The sequence below is a fragment of the Budorcas taxicolor genome, chromosome X (assembly GCF_023091745.1).
Source record: "Budorcas taxicolor isolate Tak-1 chromosome X, Takin1.1, whole genome shotgun sequence".
In the NCBI taxonomy this organism is placed as follows: domain Eukaryota; kingdom Metazoa; phylum Chordata; class Mammalia; order Artiodactyla; family Bovidae; genus Budorcas; species Budorcas taxicolor.
In genome coordinates this window covers 42165304-42186222 of record NC_068935.1, presented here as the reverse complement: position 1 = coordinate 42186222, position 20919 = coordinate 42165304, and the positions used below count along the sequence as shown (strand labels likewise).

Here is a 20919-nt window from a genome sequence, read left to right as displayed (position 1 = left end):
AAACCTAAGAGATCCCTTTACACAAGAGTACACAGGAGGGAGCCTGCTGTGGACCTCTTGTGATTTAGCCTCTGGAAGGGGAAACAACTGGTAAAGGTGCCCAGCTTGGATACACATGAGAATAATCCTCCAGAGAAGAGCTTCCATAACTCAAATATCTCTTCTCAGTGGGAAGACCCAGAGCTGGACCCAATGTGCAAGCAAGACATTGTCTCAAAATAACTAGAAATAAGTTACTTCATAGTTCCTTCAAGTGAAGCATCTATTTGTGAATCTTCAAGGTGTTTGGAAATTGATTTTTATGGTATTTTATAATATTTTTCAAAGATCAAAGTTAAGCATACAGATGTAACATTTTCAGGGTTGTCTATCTCCACTTCTCCTTTTTCGATCAGACAGAAAGTTCTTTACTAGCACTCTCAGTCTGCAGCCCTCATTAATCACCGGTACATGCACAGGGCTGGCTGAGATCGACAGAGCATCCCAAAGGAGATGGGAGTCATTCTCTGCTCTTCAGGAACTCAAAATCTAGGAGAGGAGATTATAGTATGAAGGTACTTTTTAATCCTCCAAAATAAATGGGAACTAGCAGCCCCATAATGACTTTAATTTTTTTTTTTTTAAGCATCTGGGAATGCAAGTTATTAAGCCCTAAAGAGTTGAACCTTTGTGACTCATTTGAATAGTCAATTGCTAAGTCTTCTCCTTATGTCCATCCCAGGCTATACTGCTTGTCTCTAGTCCCATTTCCCAGCTGAATTCCATTTTTACAAAAAAATGCGCACCTCTTTGACGAGTGTGGCCCGTGATTACTTTTCTTTCCCACCTAATAAAGGAGCACTTTCCCCTTAACCTTCTTTTGTTCCTGACATACTTAAAGAATGCTTTGCTACTTACTATGTCTTTTGTAGGTTGCATCTTATTTTGAATTGGCCTTTCTGCTTTTATTCACACAAGTGTGTACCAGTTCTCAGTGTGCCTCCTTAGTCATCTGCCCTGGGCTTTACTTTTTATTCATCCCACTTGGCATTTGGTTTCCAGAGTAATTCTTTGTTTTGTTGATGAGGATTCCTCTCTAAATTCTTTCTGTATTTCTTTCTGTTTTGTGCATTCTTTCTGTCTTGTTTCTTTCCTGTGCTTGTTCATGCATTAAAATGGTTATATTTCATTGTTGTCATTTAATTTAGGTATGCCTGGCCCACTGTTCCTTCTGCTATCATGTGCTGAGGCTTATTTTAACCTGGCCTGTGCGTTATATGAAATTTACTTAAAAGAAAATGTTTCTCCCTTTGGCATTTATTTCTCTCCTTCGTGGTTTGGAAATCCTGAATTCTTTTCAGTTTAGAGATGTTTTATTTCCTCAAATCTATAGCTCACTCTTAGCCCTCAGATCAGTTGTACTGGTTTATTGATTAACCAGGCAGTGATAAGTTGGAGGGAGGATAAATATTGCTATATATACATTTCTTATATTTGGATGTAATAAGTACCTTTCTTCATGACATCTGACATATTTTCCCATAACTTCTCATTTAAGATTTTAGTCCTTTAAAGATTTTGGCTAAACAAATTCTTGAGGTAGTGGGAGTCTGTACAATGATGAGACGATCAACTCAGGGAATGGTTACCCCTATGCTGCTCTAAGTTACTTTGTGAATTATCATATTAAGGCAAACCAAATTGGGGTCATGGTAATTTAAAGAGCCATTCCTGGGCTTCTGTTGGTACATCGAATGGCAGTTTGTTACCTTATAGTAAGGCGCTCAGGGCACTTTACAAAGAAAAACTATGAGCCCTATTATTTTATGACTCCCACTGGTTAGAGCTGGTGGGAGAAAAGCAGTACTAACAGCCACCCTTCCAAATAAACTCCACCATTCTTGAAAACTGGAAATCTTCACCAGTGATGAAACACCAGTTTAGAAACACAAAGAGTTTATCTATAACGTTTAATTTTAAGAGTGTGTGCAAATAAAGGTATTTTGAACACACATTACTTAGGTATCAACTTACTAAGAAAATAAATTAAACCTTGCTAAATGGACAGGAACTTGGTATACGGAAATTGCCTGCTATGTAGGATTTTTCATATCTACACATCAGTCTCAACTACCCTTGTTTAACTCTAGATTAACCACATGTCCCCAAGGGGACTTTTTCCTTTCTTGGTCCAGTAAACTGCATCAGTTTCTGCTTTTAGAAAAGCATTACATTTTGTAACTTCATATAGAAAGAACACCATGAGCTAGAGAGCTCTGTTTTTTTTTCTTTTTTCCTGAAGATAATAATAAAGCCTTTGAGCTTAGGCCCTATTTAAAATTGGTTTAAGGCTTGTATATGAGATTGACATTTATAGGAGATAAATCTGAACTCTGTGTCTCCAGACCCCAAATTGTATTTTGACACATTAAATATCACCTTTCCATCCAGAACTATAAATCGCAGTGCTGGATTAGGTTCAGTGATACATGTTATCTGTGCTCTCCTTCAGTACTTTTGTCAGCAGCTCCCTTGAGGAGGGGAAAGTGGGGAGGTTGGAGTCAATACTGTGAACTCCAACAGTGATGTCATGTGAGGTTGAACTTGATTAATTTCATTCCTAAATTAACAAAACTTGGGCACATACATTAAGGCCATGATTAACTGGAATTCATAGGGAAATGAGACATTGTAATAATCAATTTTCTGATAACTTATGGCTAATTAATCCCCTCCACCGAAAACAACACCTCAGGTGGGGAAAAGCTGTCTAAAATGTCTGCATATGAGGACTTCCTTGGTGGTCCAGTGGCTAAGACTCTGCACTCCCAATGCAGGGGGCCCAGATTGAATCCCTCGTCAGAGAACTAGATCCCGCATGGTGCAATGAAGATGGAAGATCCTGCGTGCAGCAATTAAGACCCAGCGTAGCTAAATAAAAACTAAATATTAAAAAAAGTCTGAATATGCTTTCTAGCCTCACTTCAGTAAGATTTGATGTTTATTATGAAACTTTACTTTGCCAGGGCTTCCCAGGTGGCACAATGGTAAAGAACTGGCCTGCCAATGCAGGAGATGCCAGAGACATGGGTTCGATCCCTGGGTTGGGGAGATCCCCTGGAGAAGGGTATGGCAACCCACTCCAGTATTCTTGCCTGGAGAATCCCATGGACAGAGGAGCCTGGTGGGCTACAACCCATGGGTTTGCAAAGAGTTGAACATGACTGAACACACATGCACTTAGGTTACTTTGCCAACCACTTCATAGAACTTTGGGGGTGTCCCCACTCTGGGGGATATCCCATATACATGTTTTGTCAACCTAGCTAATGATGTTGCTTTATTGCACTCATTTATATGCACTAGGTATTCCTCTCTTAACCCCTTTAGACAGTCCACATTTCTCTTGTTGAAAGCTGTACCTATGTAGCACAGTGCTTGGCACACAGAAGAGGTGTTAGCCTGGGTCCTCTGAGAAGCAGATGTCAACTAGATGTGCAAGAAATTTATTGGGGGAAACACTGGGGAAGGAAATGATCAGGGAATTGAAGGATGCTGGAGAAGCCATTTGACTGTGGTGTAGATCTGACCCCTGTAGAGGAGAGAGGGAAGGAAGGAGGATTGAGTAGAAAGAATGTAAACTGCAGGGCAGTTTTAAGGAAGTTTTGTCAAGGTCGCTGGGGAGTCCTCAAGCCAAAATGCCTGTCAGCAACTTTGCCATGCTCAGACATTGGCTGGGAGCAGCCCCTAAGGATTGTGGCATAGGTATAACATGGCAGTGAACACAGAGTGCAGCAGCTGGGGTCGTTAGTCGGTTATACACCCTGCAGCAGGAGGTCTGAGATGCCCATGTTATGGCCACTACAGAAGGAGCTCAACAAATGCTTATTGAAGGGAAAGTTTGAGTAAAACAGGAATTACAGAAGAAGGGGATTAGACTTAAATATTCATTGAGCCCTAATATTTGCTAGTACTGGTAGAGGATATAAAATCATGGGACTCCCTCCTGTTTCTCACTTCTCCTCAAACATCACCTTGTGAAAGAAACCATCCCTGATTACTCTATATAAATAGAGTCATCCCTGCAGCCACTACATTCCCTCTGTCCCTTAGTTTGTTTCTTAAACATTAAAAAAATTAGCAGCTTTATTGAAGTTTAATTGACATACCACAAATATTTTCAGTGTACCCTTTGACAATTTGACATATGCCTACAGCCATGAAACAGTCATCACAATCAAAATAACGAACAAACCCATCACTCTCCCAAATTTCCTCACTCTCACCCTCTCCTTGCCCTCCGTCTCTCCCAACAACCACTGAACTGCTTTCTGTCACTATGAATGTTCACTTTCTAGATGGAACCGTACAGTTCAGTTCAGTTCAGTCGCTCAGTCGTGTCCGACTCATTGCGACCCCATGAATCGCAGCACGCCAGGCCTCCCTGTCCATCACAAACTCCCGGAGTTTACCCAAACTCATGTCCGTCGAGTCGGTGATGCCATCCAGCCATCTCATCCTCTGTTGTCCCCTTCTCCTCCTGCCCCCAACCCCTCCCAGCATCAGAGTCTTTTCCAATGAGTCAACTCTTTGCATGAGGTGGCCAAAATATTGGCATTTCACATTTAGCATCAGTCCTTCCAATGAAGACCTAGGACTGATCTCCTTTAGGATGGACTGGTTGGATCTCCTTGCAGTCCAAGGGACCCCCAAGAGTCTTCTCCAACACCACAGTTCAAAAGCATCAATTCTTCGGCCCTCAGCTTTCTTCACAGTTCAACTCTCACATCCATACATGACCACTGGAAAAACCACAGCCTTGACTAGACGGACCTTAGTCGGCAAAGTAATGTCTTTGCTTTTGAATATGGTATCTAGGTTGGTCATAACTTTCCTTCCAAGGAATAAGTGTCTTTTAATTTCATGGCTGCAATCACCATACAGTAGGTAATATTAAAATCAGGTTTCTTTCACCTAGCATATTGTTTTAGGGGTTCATCTGTGTGGTGACATGTATCAATAGTTTATTTCTTTTTATGACTGAGTAGTATTCCATTGTATGTATATACCACAGTTTGTTTTCCCTTTACTTAGTTTTTTTTTTAGTCTGTAGCATTTATCACTACTTGACCTTACATATGCAGTTTGTTGTCTCCCAGAATATAAGCTCCACAGGGGAGGGTTGTTACAGGACTGCTGTATATCTACAGTGCTTGGCACATAGTGGATACCCAATAAAACATTTGTTGAACGACTCTTACTTCCATGGCCTCAATTTTCTTTCACATACTGATGACTTCCAGGGATACAGGAATGTGTTGAGTCACCAGTGAAGAGCAGAAAGCAGCAAAAGGGGTTTTTATCATTGAGAAACGTGGTAGATGGTAATTGTTAACTGAGATACAGAATACAGGAGACTTTGTGTTTGTGCTTCTGGGATATATTGAATTCAGTTTGGGGTATGCTGAATTTGAGATTTCCATAGAGTAGTTTGAAAATGTGGGATTTGGGAGCTGAGAAGAGAGGTAAAGTCAGGATTAGAGAGTTCAGCAGTCATAGGAGTTATATCAGATCATCAGGGTTGAGAGAGATGGAGAATAAGAAAGGGAGTCAACAACATTTATGTGTTAGGCAGAAGAATAGGAAGCAAGAAAAGACAGATAAGAATAGCCATAGCAGTAGGGGGGTGTATGTGGGTGTATGGGGATGTGTGGGCTCAGAGTAGGTTCACTAAAGCAAGGGTTAGGGAGAATTTTAAATAGGGATTGGTTTGCTGTGAGGACTGCAAAGTGTCACATTGAATAAGGACTGAGAAGAAAAGGTTCTGATTCCCTAATTTTGGAATAATCGAGAAGATGATACATTTGGAAAATCTTTATCAAGATACAAAAATAAAAAAGCATTCTGCATCCTTTGGGAGGTGGTGAAGAGGTGGCTCAGAAATTCAGAGGAACAAGAGTTTGGCATTTGTGATAGAGCTAGAATTGTTGGGGTTGTAAGGCATTTTGGTGATTGTCTGTATGCTAATGTTAGCAGCATGGGATTGGTCAGACATACATTTCACTTGGAAATCATAACTGGAAGTTTGAAAATTGCTTCCTGGTTGTGTTCTCATTCATAAATTATAGTCATGAAAAAGAAATTGTAGGAGTGAAGACTGATCTTTTAACAGGCAAATTAAATATTGGTGTTCAATGATGTATACTTTGTGCTATAAATTAGTTTATGCAGAATTTATGAGTCAAACCTAGGCAATAAGTTCTCATGGTTATTCAAAAAGATTCAGTCATAAGGATAACTGGGAGAAATCAGGGATTATTTAAACTGTAATTTTAAATAATCAAGATTTTACCGTATTTTAAAAGAAATGCATTGTTTTGCTGTATTTGCCTTGTGTGTGTGACATTCTGCTTACTGAAACATGAAAAACTTATTTGTTTCAGGATCAGATTTGCAAGTGTGTCTCCCCAAGGGTCCAACATGCTGCTCAAGAAAGATGGAAGAGAAGTATCAACTAACAGCACGATTGAACATGGAACAACTGCTTCAGTCTGCAAGTATGGAGCTCAAGTTCTTAATTATTCAGAATGCTGCAGTTTTCCAAGGTGAGTTCTGGGCATCGTTTGAGATGTGCTGTGCAATGGCATCATTCTTTGGGCACTGGGCCTTTCACATGCTAAGTATAATTTAGAAATTACCATTCCAGTATTAATGCTTGATATAAAAACCTCCCAGTGAGAGATTCTGGTAAAGGAAAAACATGGTTTTTAGAGAAGCCACATTACAATCTTTGGGAAGGTGGGTATTGTCAAAAATCATTGTCCAAGGACATCCTGTTTACCTGTATGGAAAGGATGTAAATATCTGAAGAAAGAGTAAATGGTACTTTTTCTCCACCATCCCATTAAACTTGTTTAAAACACAAAAAAGTTTACTTCTGCACAAGTTAGTTGGATATTTGTGGAACATGCACAAACTCTTTCTGACCACTGGGACTATTTTCATTTAAGAGGGAGAAACTGGCTTAATGGCTCCACATTTTCTCATCTGTGTGAGTGGCTATCTTTCCTCTCTTTCTGAGTCTCAGTACTTACTATGTGTGTGTATAAAGGATAGCTAGGAGCGATAGTGGTGATAGCAAATATGTGTGTAGCGCTACGTGCTAGGTAATCTTGGAGGTGTTTTACATATATTAACTCATTTGATCCTCACAGGAAACCCTTTGAAGTAAGCAGTATTATTAGTTTCCCCATTTTATGGATGAAAACTCAAGGCACAGAGTGGTTAAGTAACTTGCCCAAGGTCACACAACTAATAAATGGGGAAAGTAGGATTTGAACCTAGACAGCCTGACTCGCCAAGCGTCTGCTTTTAGCTGCTTCATTACACCACTTTCTGTGAAGGAAAGTTAATTATGGATATTGGAGGTTTCTTCTATCCTTCCTTAAGCAGATGGAATGAGCTGCCTTCTTGTCCCACAAGGAGAGAATTGGGGTCAGGTGAAAAAAAAAAAAAAAACCACTTCTGATTACTTGACATTCAAAATCTTTTGATTTATGGTACCTTTATAAGAATTAACCTGTTTGAATTGTAAGGTGGGCTGATTATAGCTTATTTTGTCTATTGTAATGAAATACTTAGAATTAGCTACGAAAATTATTCAAATTAGCTAATAAAACATACATTCACAACAGTTCCTTGGGTCAAAGCCTCAGGGGACATTGGGCTGATTATATGAAGTATAATACAGAAGCTTGAAGTATTTGTTAAAGCTATTTATGCAGTCAGACTCTTGTGAAGAGTTTGTTGAGACTAACAATTTGGCAAAAGAATGAATAATTTAAGCTCATTTTAAAAATACATGTACCATTCATGTACTTCTCAGATTAGTTTTGGAGCTGATCCGTTGGGTGAAAGTGGGGTGATAAGAAGTGTTGTGACACTGACAATCGAGTTGAAGTAAGGCTGAATCTTACTCTGTGGGGTGTCAAGGTGCCTTTCTAGAATGTAGTATTTGTGATTTGTTTCATTCCCGGAGAAACCAAGCTCACAGATGTTATCTTGCTACCTTTTCCTGGCTGGAGCGGGGTGGTGGCGTGATCACACTGGTATTGTAGTGTGGAGTAAGCTGATGCCAGCTGCCCATCTGAGGACCTTGCATGCCAGTATTCATATCTCCATCCAGTTCTGCATTTTGCATGTTTTCTACTTCTGGAACAGCACAAGAGTAGGAGAGAAAGTTTTGACAAGATTTTGGATTAACTTCCAACCACGGCTGCTTTAGAATGGAAGTTGAACATTTGTCATGTGAATAGATGGTGGGGGGGACAATACCTATTTATTAGCTGTCCTCTCTCTCTCTCTCTCTTTCTCTCTCTCTCTCTCTCTCACACACACACACACACCATTTCTCAAATTGTGGGGACAGGCAGGACAACCCTAGCCAAGGTACCTGGAGACAACTGATGTGTAAACTCATTACTGCTGCCACCTTCTCAAGGCTGGTGCCTTGCCACCATGCGGACTCATTTGGTATATTTCATTCTGTCTTCTTACTCCTTTCCTGCTTATTTTTTCTTTCTTTTATTTTTATTTATTTATGTTTTATTTTTTAATTTATTTTTTATTTTTCTTAAAAAACCCCAAAAGAAAAAAATAAAACATGGTCCTAGACCTCAAGGCAATTATACTATGCTTGTAGAGACATTGCCCCAAATCCTTTTTGTACGATTGTCCCCTTCTTTGGAGACACAAGACTACAATCAGGGACTGCTACAAGATGATGTATTATTAATTACTGAGAAAAAGACTATCTCCCTTTTTTTTTCTCATAACTACTTAGTATTCCAATTAATTTAAATTGGGAGCACAGTTGCTTTCTCTCTAAAATACACCCCGTCCCCAAGATTCTGGTAGAACAATTTATTGAGAAAATTGCTCCAATACTTCACTCCTGTGAAATTTGATGTGAGCTGTCTTCACCACATGAAGTTGAAGAAGGCGCATCTTGATCTTGGCCTACATCCACAATGTCTTTAGGATTCCTTCACTAGTCCACATTGGGGGTATTAAGTAGTGAGTGCGTTCTGCAAATAGGTGCACAGTTCCACGAGCAATCCTTACTGCCTCGATTTGGAGTTTATGTCTTCTTTTGCAGGAAGCCTTTGCCCTCATAAATGAGCCTGGGGCCCTTTGCTACAGTGGTTGGAATGCTCTACTGCTAATGTTGTTTTGATAATGATTGAAGCATTAAAAAAGTTGTTCTTTATTTTCAATCTTTGCATTGCCTCGTTTCCTAAATTTAATTTACTTTGATGTGCTAAGTAAAATGGGGCAGCACAATCGTTTTTTGTTTCTGCTTAATTAATTCTTTTTGAAAAACCCCTTCACTTAAAGTAGATTTCCTTTTCTTTTTTTCTTCTCCACTACCTAATAATGAGGAGGAGGATGATGATAATGATAATAATAGTAGCGATAGTAACAGTCTAAGTGTCTACTATATGATGTTTACTTTTACATAATTATCTCTCATTCAATTTTCCCAGCAGCCCTATGAAGTTCATACTGTAATTGTCTCCATTTTACAGATGAGGAAACTCAATGATGCCCAGCTTTTTCCAAGCCATCATGTGACATGGTTTTCCTTGTTCTTAGTGTGCTTGAAGTAAAACAAAATTAAGAGGTTGTAGGATTTGTGGTCCTTGAGAAGAAAAATGGGATAGAATTCTGAATTTTTCATCATTTCTCCACCACCTATCTATCTTCAAGCCTTGAGTTCTGCTTTCTTTGTAGAATTTTAAACTTGTGCGGGAAGATCCCCTGGAGGAGGGCATGGCAACCCACTCTAGTAGTCTTGCATGAAGAATCCCATGGACTGAGGAACCTGGCAGGATGCAGTCCATGGGGTCATAAAGAGTTGGACACAGCTGAAGTGACTTAGCACACACACAGCATCAGGAAATATTTGGGGTGTGTCCAGGTTTTTCCTGTATGTTAGAGGATTCCAGTCTTCCCCAAGTTTCCACTGACTTGGAGTGAGAATACTCTTCAGAATGTAGCAACACTTTGCTTTTCTGGAAGTTGCCTCTCTCACAACTGGAAGTCTCTCTATCAGTGAGGAGAAATGGTGGGTAAGCAGAAAACATCTCTGTGCACCTAAAATGAAGCTCCTGGTTATGTAGTTGACTCATCTGAGAGCTCCTGGGTCCTTGTTCAGAGCCTACTACTCTTCTGCATTTATGCACAGTCTTTACAAACTTGATTTTCTAGTTTTCTAGTCACTAGTAGATAAACAGTTAACTAGAAGCGTTTTTTTTGAAAGACTACCAGAGGAAAGTACATATGAGGAGCAAGAAGTTAACGAGTGACAGTAAGAGTAGAGGACATAAAAGTGACTCAAGCACTCATTGAATGTGGCAGCTGGGAGCATCTTATAGAGGGTTATATTGCTACGTGCCTCATAGCCCCTAGGTTATAGTAGATCCAACAACTATTGTCCCTAGTGATGGCTATGAATTGATAAGGAAAGATCAAGTTATCTTCATTTTTTTCCCATGAATATTTCCATTTTGAATGGCTAAAAATATTTTTGGTACTGAAAGGCAAAGGAGGACACGCTGGACTTGGAGTCAGAACCATCTAAATTCTGGTTCTATGTTTATGGGCTTTATGACTTTGAGTGGTTACTTAGACTCTAATAGCCTCAAGTTTCTTATCTGCAAAATGGAGACAATAATTACAGTCCTGCTTCCATCAGGAGTAGAAGTAATATATGCGAAAATGTCTTGAAAACTGTAAAACACTATATACATGCAATATTATCTAGACAGTTCATTTTTGTGGCTGCTTCACCCCACATGGGCCAGATAAATGATGCATTACCATTGCAGACAGTAACCTAGATAAAGCTGGAGTTCCTGATGTAATTTAACAACTTTTGCCAAGTGTAGGTGATGCTGAAGCAACTCCAGTGCACAGGTGAAACAGCACTTAGGCAAAGGGCCCTTTGAAAGAGAGGTTTATTTTATGCATTCATAGATATGAAGCTGTGTTGTTTGAAATGCCAATACTTCTTTGAGCAATCCTTTTTTAAGCTTCTGAAATCTTCTCAGAAGTCCCCTACCTGGTGTATTTTACACACAAATGAGAGGCTAGATCACAAAGGCATTGTTGTGTTCAGGTCATGTTTTCATTGCGTTTTCTGGTCCATTCTACCAGGGCAGAGAGGAAGAAAAGCTCTGTCTTCATCCAGTGTTGGAAGGCTTTCTCCTAACTGCTCTCCATGGAAGAGATGAATGGCGCGGGGGCAGTGCTTTGCGCTTCTTTTCTTTCTCTGCTCCCTTATTTTCCATTTCCATCTGCTCTTTTTTTTTTTTTTTTCCTGTCAGATTCCTGTCTCTCCCACTCCCCCTTAAATAAAATTGTCCTTGGTTAGAACACCCTTTTCCATCAGCTCAGAGCAATTTCTCCAGTTATTCTGCTTGAAATAACTGTTTAGGGACATTATTCAAGCAAAGCTTTTTTCCTTCACAGTTAATATGTGACTAAATAATTGCTTAAATGTTGATAAACATGTTTTTGAGATTCAATCATTTGTTAATTTAGTTTTTATAATCTGGTGGGGGTTTTAAGTGAGTACTGAGCCATTTTTCTCCATTTCACACATTTTTTCCTGCTGCCTAGTCTGACAGTTCTCCTCCCCATGCTGAGCTGCAGTGAGTCCTCAGCACAAACTGCGGGCCATTTTGTCACAACCCTTTCTTTTTCAAAAACAACATACAGGAGAGAATAATTACACTGATGTCTAATCAGGACATAATTCATTCGCCAGGACCAAATGTAATAACATTAAACTGAATCGGAGAATTTTAGGAACGCAGACCATGACCATGAGTGAGGTTATATATCCTCAAAAATGTAAATTATTAATCAAACCACTCATCTGTACAGCAAAGCTCTAGTAATCCCATTATAAAAGGGTGAATTTCTCATCAGAGGCCAGAAGATGCTGGCTTTAATTAGTGAACTTTTATGGTGTTGACTCAAAGAGATATTTTGGTTATAAAGTTTTAAAAAAATGTGATTAATTATTAGTACTATTGGAAAAATAATTGGAAACTGGGCGTTTAAAGTTATTTTGGTTTTAAACTAAGAATTTTTTGGATTTAATTCAGTTTCAAAATTCCGTGGCTGTAGCAGAGCCAGAGACAGTTCTGGGGGGCGGGGGGTGTGGGTAGAGTTGTAAACCTTTCCTGTGTCCTCTATTGATTTAGAAGTCAGTCACTAGACTGAAAACCGTTTAATAAAAGGAGCTTAGAAATATGAATCAGTGGGCAGGTGGGGACTGTTCTTGGGCCAATAGTGGGGTGAGGAGATTATGCAGATTAACCTTTTACCCCAGCCTGTGCCCCTTGGTTCTGAATTCCCCCCTGGAGCTGCCTTCATCACTGCCCACCTTCTCACTAGTGGGCCTGACAAAGCAAATTAAAGGAAATTATCCCTGCCCTCTAGAAGCTTCCAGGAAAAATACCACTTTTGCTTGGAGTGATTACTCCCTCCCCTCCCCTACTGGGATTTGTTTACTTTCTGAAAACATATGTTCCTCCTCCTCTTTCTGTCTCACTGAGTTGTACTACCTGATAGCGGAGTAATGAAGCATATGTTCCAGAGATTTGAATTCTCCTGTCAATCGAGTGGAGGTACAAACAATTTGCCTTTAAGCTGGAAGTGGTATCACAGAAATGAAAAATACCTTTCCTTCTATTGACTGTGAGATGCTTCCAGGGGCTGCTGCCCACCGTGGTACTCCTCCTTTTGCTGTCTGCTCTTTCATTCAGTCATCAGGTCTTGCTTCTTCTTTCATACTTCCATCTTTTTCCCACATTCTGTTCCCCTTTGCCTTCCCTAGGTCTCAGTCATCTCATTAATCACATACCATTGCCTTGTAGCTCTGTTGCTCTGATTTTAGTTTCAGGCTCCATCAGCTCACATCCAGGCCACCTGCAAAAGCTGAACTGGGTTTCATGTCTTTAGTCTCCTCCCTTGCTTCTCAGTTCAGCAGTGGAGTGTGAGTTCAAGATGGCAGGCTCTGGGATCACTTGGGCTGGGTTTGAATGAGTCTAGGTGGCAGAGGGAGGAGATGTGGGGCTGGTGTGGAGAAGGGAAATTGAAGGCTTGCAGTAAGAATCACAAACCTCCTGTCTGAATATGTATTTAAGTCAGTGAAAGATGAATGAAAAATTTCCTGTTCTACAGTGTTTTACTTATATTATCTCATGTAGACCTAACACGAACCCGCAAAGTTGGTACTATTTATTATTAGCCTCATTTCATTGCTGAGGAAGTAGAGGCTTAGAGAGATTAAGTAACTTGTCTAAAGTTGCATAGCCAATAAATAAATGGAGCAGACAGGAGTTGAACCCTGGACATACAGCTCCAGAGCCTGTGCCCTTAATCACCATGTGTTTTATAGCCACTGGGTATTTTGTTTCATGGTCAAGGACAATCTCCCCAGTTCTAGCTTTCTCGCATGGGAATTCTATTATATTTAACTAAGTAACATTTGTTGAGCAAATATCTAGCATGTCTGAAGGCAGGCAGGTATAGGGAATTCAAAGATAAAAACTACTTCATGCCTACTTTCAAATAGCTCAAATTTCAGAAACCAAGACTTTTGTACGTGAGTAATTTGGGTACAAGGCATCCTATGAGAAATTCAGTAAGGAAAATGTTAGCAGGTTTCTCTACAGTGGTTAGGAGTGGATCCAGGTTTTTTAAGGCTCAAAGGTTACAGAATGTGAAGGCCCTCTTAGAAAAAGGAGACAAATGTACAAAAACAAAATGCCTGTGGTTCTTCTAGAAGGAGGCTTGCAAGTGCGGGTCCCTGTAGTTTGTTTCATTAACTTCATAGGAAATTCACCTCTGTATGGGGCTGTGGGGTTGGAAGAGATTAATTTTAACCAGAGGGCAGAGATTCTTGGAAGAGATTGCCTGTATGAATTCTTCAGACAGATGTGGCTCTTGATCAAAGAGAAGGGCCAGTGAGGGAGTTAGGTAAATCAGTACACATCTTTCTGTAAATTTAAACTAAACTTTAAACATTATTAATTGCCTACTAGGTACAAGTCTTTCTGGACTTCTAGCTAGCCCTTTGGAAAGTAGTTATCCATTGGGAAAGGGCAAAACACCTAGGCAAGAAGCAGGAGGTGGGGGTGTAATGAGACGGGCATGCGCTTTGGCTTCAGGTAGACTGGAATCTAAGTCCCAGCTCTCCTACCTCCTCTCTTTGTAACCAAGGGCAAGTCACCTCTCTGAGCCATGAATTAAAGAGGGTTAAATCCAGTGAGGATGGAAGAACTCAGCTCTGTGCTGGTCTATAGGAACCAAATGCATGGTAGCCATTGTTTTTGTTATTCCTTCTCATACATTTATAAGCATAATTGTGTATGAAATATAATACCTGCTTTGCAGTATTGAATGTCGCATACCTGGCACATATACATTAAAAATGCTTTTCATGTTATAATATCATTTAATTAATATACAATGCTCTAATATACCCACTCATAATCTTGTCATTCAGAGAAAACTGTATTTTCAGAAAAGAGCGTTTCTGTGTGTTTTCATTCTTTCTCTGTGTGTATGTGTATACTTAAGACTAAAAAGAGTATATGTTTTCTCCATAGTCCCCTAGTGGTCTGAATGAGTTAATGTAGCCTCTCGATCTAAGTAGTAATGGCAGACTCTGATTTCATCGGGTTGATTAGGAGAGGAAAGAGAACAAAAATGATGAAATAAGGATGTTTATCTTGCTTCCCTCCTTTGGTTGAAGTTCTTTAGCATTAGTACTGGACTTGATTAACTGAAATGTAATTATCAGATTAGACTAAGTTCTACTGTATTCCCTCTCCTGGGATCCTATGTTCTTTCTTTCTAGCACTTACTGAGTTGATAGTGATATATGATGGTTATTTTATTGACATGAATCTCCTTTACTAGAGAATAACCTCTCTGAAGGTGGGGCTGATGTGTATTCTACCTCAACCCTGTATCCCCCAATGAGATAGCGGACACTCAGTAAATGTTTCAGAAACATACACATATACACACAATTAAAATAAGTAATATTAATAGAAGCAGGTTACTGTCTCTTCCACTTCCTCTGTAATCACTACCACGATGACCAGATGGACAGAAAAGTATAAGCTATTGCCTACAGCATTTATTCCTAGGTTTTAAAGTCTACTCAGATGTAAGATCTTAAAAGTCTAGATAGTGGATTGATGCTTTCCCATTGAGATGGAATGTCTTATGTTTACCTGAGCCTCAGCCTCTGCATCTAGCCTCACCATTCCCTGGCTGGTCTTTTCCTCCAGCCTAACCTCTTCACAGAGAACTGTGAACAAAGTGCAAAGCCAAAGATGTACATCTTGTGACCAAGAATAACAAGAATGGTGGCATCGATCACCTTTTCCAGATACACTCTTATATGTCGTTCTTGATTACTGTGGGCACTTTAAAGTAATACAGCAAACTTTGTTTGAGAATATTCTTTTTTTTAAATAAGTTTTTAGTATACAAATGAATATACATGTTTATTATATAAAATGAAAAAAAAAACCACAAAGAAATGAAACAGTAGGAAATAAAATGACCCACATTCTATCCCCCAGAGGATAACTACTATTAATGTTTTAGTATATAATTTAACATACTTTTGTTCAGTATTGTACAGGTATGGGTATGTATATATTTAAAAAATGAATCACACTGCTCTTTCAAGCAATGCAATATAACCATCTTTCCATGTAAATATTTGTATAATATAATAGTAATAGAATATTTAGAGGTTACCTAGTACTTAGTCATGCTATTTTCTCATGTTATTAATCCAACTCTCTCTATTGTTAGAGATTTAGGTTGCTTTCAGTAGACCATAGTAAAATAATGTCCGTGTAAGTAAGTATTTATGCATATCTTTATTTCCTTAGGATAAATTCCTGGAACTGGAATTGCTGGGTCAGGGGCTTATGCAGTTTTTAAAGTTTCTCACATTTATTGCCTATTTGATTTCCATCAAGTTGTATCTCTTCTCACTCTTGTTAGCAATGTATGAACGTCCATTTCCTGACCATTTGTCCTTTTAGAATAACCCCAGTTTAGGTGAAGAAATAGTACTCTTTTCTTATCAGGAAACTTTGGTGATCATTTGTACTTTTTATTTTGTGATTTTTCTCATTAATATTTTTCATCTTTTAAAAAATTTAGCTATTCATTGTTCTTATTGAAATGCCCTTTTCTTATTGATTTTTAAGAGCTCTTTATATATTCAGGATGATAACCCATTTTATATGTTATATTGATTTTACTGATTTGTTAATTCAATATTCATTTTTTATGGTGCTTTAAAAACACTTCCAGTCAAATGTATCAATAGCTTTCTTAGGCTTTCAATATAGCCTTTGGATTTTGCCTAATTGATGTTAGCCTTAGATGAATCAAAAATATGTTCTATTTCCTATTCTGACAGTAGCTGTGTAAAAATTGGTAAGTAATTTAAAGTGTCTGAATTTGTTTTCTTATGTGTGTGATAACACCCGATCTACCAACTTGCCAGAGCTTTTGAGGACCAAAAGAGGTAATGTATATAAAAATGCTTTGAAAAGTTTAAAGGATTATTGTTGTTGTTATGCAGTTATCTTTGACACTGACCATTAGTCTGAATGAGTTCCTGTTTATAATACTGCTATCAGCATTGCCTTTTTTCCCCTGTGGATTTGAGACCTTTCTGACCATTTACTAGGATATAATCTTGGTCTAGAATGCACTGAAGTCTGTGCTCTGGTAGCTGGAAAGGCCCTGGGAGGGTGGTGAAATGTTGCCTGCCACCAGTCTCGGCCTGGAGCATGGATTCTGGGCATCCTTCCCACCTTCCCAGCTGGGAAAATGGGCCCTGGAACTATTCTTTGAAGTAGTATGCATGTTTACTCCCACATGCCCAGCCCATGAAGGGTAGCTAAAGAAACTCATTCAGTGAGGCCAAAGTGCCTGTTCCTGTCCAACAGAGCAGTAGGTGGGAGAAAACCCAAAGCCTTCTGTCCACACTCGTATTCCTTGGGGACTGGAAAAACAGTACTCTTTCTAGCAATTAACATTTGAAACAGACACACTGGCCTATCAGATAAATCAGCAGTTGAGCATTGTTTTGTGGTACATATTCTGGAGAGAGTTGTTTATTAGGAAAACCTTTTTCTTAAAAAAATTATGACCAGAATTCTCCCTCTCTAAATGCCAGCTTAAAAAAATCAGAGGAAAAACAATTAAGCTATCTCATGCATCAAAGTAATCATTAGTAGAAAAACAAAGTATGTTCTTTGTGGCAATCTCTGCCAGATGGTTGAGATGGGTGATAGTGGAAGAAGAGGCTTAAATGATACACATATTATTTCAAATATAACCTTGAAGGCTTTTGTTTGTATTTTGATGGGAGGGGAAGATAGTGTATACTTGCTTAACTTAAGCCTTCTTGAAGGTCAGAGGCCTCTGGATAGCTGGTTAGACATTTGTGAGGTTAGACATTTGAACTCGTCTGGGTCACTTACATGAAGGAGAAGCAAGGTTAACTAAGTTTACTGAAAGACTGTGTGCTAGGTTTGATTAATCTTCCTTATGGTAGTGATATGGCTAGGTATTACTATCCCCATTTCACAGACATGGAAGCTGGAGTTCGGAGCCATTAAGCAATCTGCCCAAGGCCACATAACCAGTAAGTGGCAGCATTAAGTTTCTAACTTTAAAGTCATTGCTCTTTTCATTGAGCCACACTGTCTCCCTTGGAGGTAGAAGATAAAAATAAGATTTATGAAGTGATAAAAATGATCGTAGAGGGTTTTGAGAAATAGAAAGTGCTGTTAGGAATCTGTACAGTAATGGAGAAATAAACAAAATGCCTCAAGAATGGCCCCCAAATTTTATTTGGCATAAGGCTTCAAATTCCATTGATGTGAAACGATTCTCTGTAGGGACATACTCTGGCAAGTTAATTGTACCCCGAGTATTCTGTGGCAGCACGGCAGCCTTTCCTATTGCCTCATAAAGAATCGCACACACCCCCTTCAGAGTTCATTTTAGTACTTTTCAGGCTGACATCTAAAGGGGCTGCTACTCTGACAAACACAATCTGGCCAGATGTTATTATTTTGCACTACATTTAATTTCTTCCTGCCAAAGATTTAGACTTCTTTTCCCTGATAAAGATCAGGGGAAATTGTCTGGTATTTACAAAATCCCATCCAGGCGTATCTGTTACAATGTTCACTTAGCAAAGTTTATTAGATTATTAGGGCTTTAAACCCTTGGGCTCTTTCAGTATTGAAATTAAAAAAAGAAAAACCCAAACATCTTCAACAAATTTAAGTGGCATAATTAGACCCTGGGCTTGTCTTACAGGCATTTTAGAATTATGAAAATCATTTAAATAGTATTTGCTTCCTGAGAAACTTGCTGAGTTTGACAGGGATGAAAGGAAGGCGGTTATGCTCCTTTGGTCTCCTGAGTTAATGGGGAAAGTGATATCTGGAACTGAAATAAATTTGCTATAGTTGTATGGTGAAATCACGCCCATAAGTAGTTAGCCATACCACACAGGGCCTCTCTTTCTTGGCCTAGTTAAAATGTGGGCACGACAGTGTTAGAGAAACATGGGGGTCTGTCATTTCTTTGCTCATAAAATCTATTTAGAGGAAACACTTACCTGGACTCCTTGAACTCGAATTCTCTGCTCGTATCTTCTATACCAGGCGTATTAAGACTTTAATAGAAATATTCAATATTTTAACGGTATGGTTTGTACACACTTTTCCTCAAGAGATTTCAATGTGCTTTATGTTCACTGATTATATTTTCAAGTATTTCCAGTTGAAGTTTTGCGGCACTCTTGTTATTTTTTCTTTTGTGTGAATGTAAACATGGGAGGGTTGAGAAGGTGACCTGTATTAGTCAAAATAAGGAACTCAGAACTGATCTGAAGCTTTGCCTATATGATGTACATGGGAGAGAGAAGCTAGACAGAAGCAGTCTAATTATGCTTATTTGTTTGGGGAGTGGGGTGGACTGGTACTAATTTAGACACCAGAATTCTGGACCATCAGACTTGGCATAACAAGAGAGAGGACTGTTTAAGAACATTGAATGCAAGTGTTAATTACATATGTCAACTTGGGCATTTTCTTCTATTGTATATTTATTTGGCATTAGACTAGGTTTTTAACAAATTATTAAAGCATAGTTCTTTAGAGACTATGTTAGAAATGTCTCACAAATAAAGCAGGACCACAGTTGGGCTTTTCCTTTTTAATTTGAAAGTGGTCAGAAGCCCGTTATATGGAAACTATAATAATGCAGACATACGTCTGTACAGTGCCGTAAGTGTAACTGTAAGCGTAGCAGCAAGTGCTGAAATGGCAGAAGTGAAGGCAAGGCAGGAGGTAAATATTTTGTAAAAATTAATGATCTAGAGTGAACTCTCATTAACTTTTGGCTCTGTTAATTTGAATATTGTGATAATTTGACTTGGACTGAAGTTTATGAAAGAATCTGCTAAACAAATTAATAGTGTATATAAGATTTGTAGGAAGGCATGTTTAATTTGCTTGAAGGACTTGAGCAAGCCCATTAATTGGGGCTGCTAATTATAATGAGCTTTGCTTATTAAAGCAAATCTGATAGAAACTCTACTTGGAAACACTTTATTAGCAGTGATTTAGAGTTACTCCAGGTATGGAAAAAAATAATAAAAAGTAGTGTAGTGTTTAAGAGAATAGATTCTGGAACAAATTGACTTTGAGCTTGAATCTTGTTACCTAGGGGAGCACACTTAACCTCTCTAAGCCTCAATTTCCTTAAACAGGGATAATAAATAGTAGGACCTAACCGCACACGTACAATTGTTGTAAGAAGTAAATGATATGATGCTTGTAAAACTTAACTTAGAATAGTGCTTAGTATACAGCAAGTGCTCAGTAAATGTTAGCTGATGTTTGTTATTCTTGGAAAGTAGTTGTTAATCACACTTAACTAACTTAAACTATCCTTTCCTTTATCAGATCAATTTAGTGAAGATGGTCCAGGACAACATCCTGCTTGTTGAGCTAGCCACTCCTAAATTTGGATGAGAGGCCCTCTGGGGACAGTAACTTAATAAATTGCTTTCCATATTCTATAGACCAAATGTACACATGGAAAGGGATGATGACCAGATTCAAAGGCTTTTTAGTTTCCCAGGAAGGAAATTCTAATTGAGCATATTTTATGTTATTAGCCTAGTTGACCATGCATTGAGGTTGTGAAGTTATTTTGGAACCTGAAAAATACCAAGTTTATATGTCTGAATATTGTAACATTTCTAATATTATTCCTTTTCTGCTATCCCGTTGATATTACATAAATTATAGGTGTTTGTTTTGAAAGAAAAACTGGTAAATATTGGTAAATATAAAATAGAATATAAATACCACCCAGAATCCTAACACCTAGAGATGACCATAAGTTTTCTGGCATTCTCTCTGCATATATTCAAATACACATATGTAGATTTTCTTACAAAAATGGAATCATACTGCACTCATTAAAAGCAATGCTAGTGATAAAGCAGAGAGTGTACATGTTATTTTCAGGTCTGCTTTAAAATAGGGCATTAATTGGTAATCATGAGGTGGACTTGAAAAATTGCATATAATTTTACATCTGAGAGTCCTTGATCTGTTTCTGTTAAGACCAATAGAAATTCAGCACAGAGAATATGGACTCAATTATCTTTATAGGTCCATTAGTATTCATATTTGATGTCTGTATGTATAAGTGTGTGAGTGTGTGTGAGAGAGAGAGGGAGAGAGGGAGGGAGGCAGGCAGGCTGCCTGTGTATCCTGGGTGGAGATTTCTCCC

General features: G+C 38.7%; 1 protein-coding gene across 1 annotated transcript in view; it reads left to right on the top strand.

Moving 5' to 3' along the window:
* GPC3 (glypican 3) overlaps positions 1–20919 on the top strand; it is a 459461-nt gene that overhangs the window by 25258 nt on the left and 413284 nt on the right. The window contains exon 2 of the mRNA XM_052663043.1: positions 6423–6584. Within this exon, the coding sequence (XP_052519003.1) occupies positions 6423–6584 (162 nt within the window). The remainder of the gene's footprint in view (positions 1–6422; positions 6585–20919) is intronic.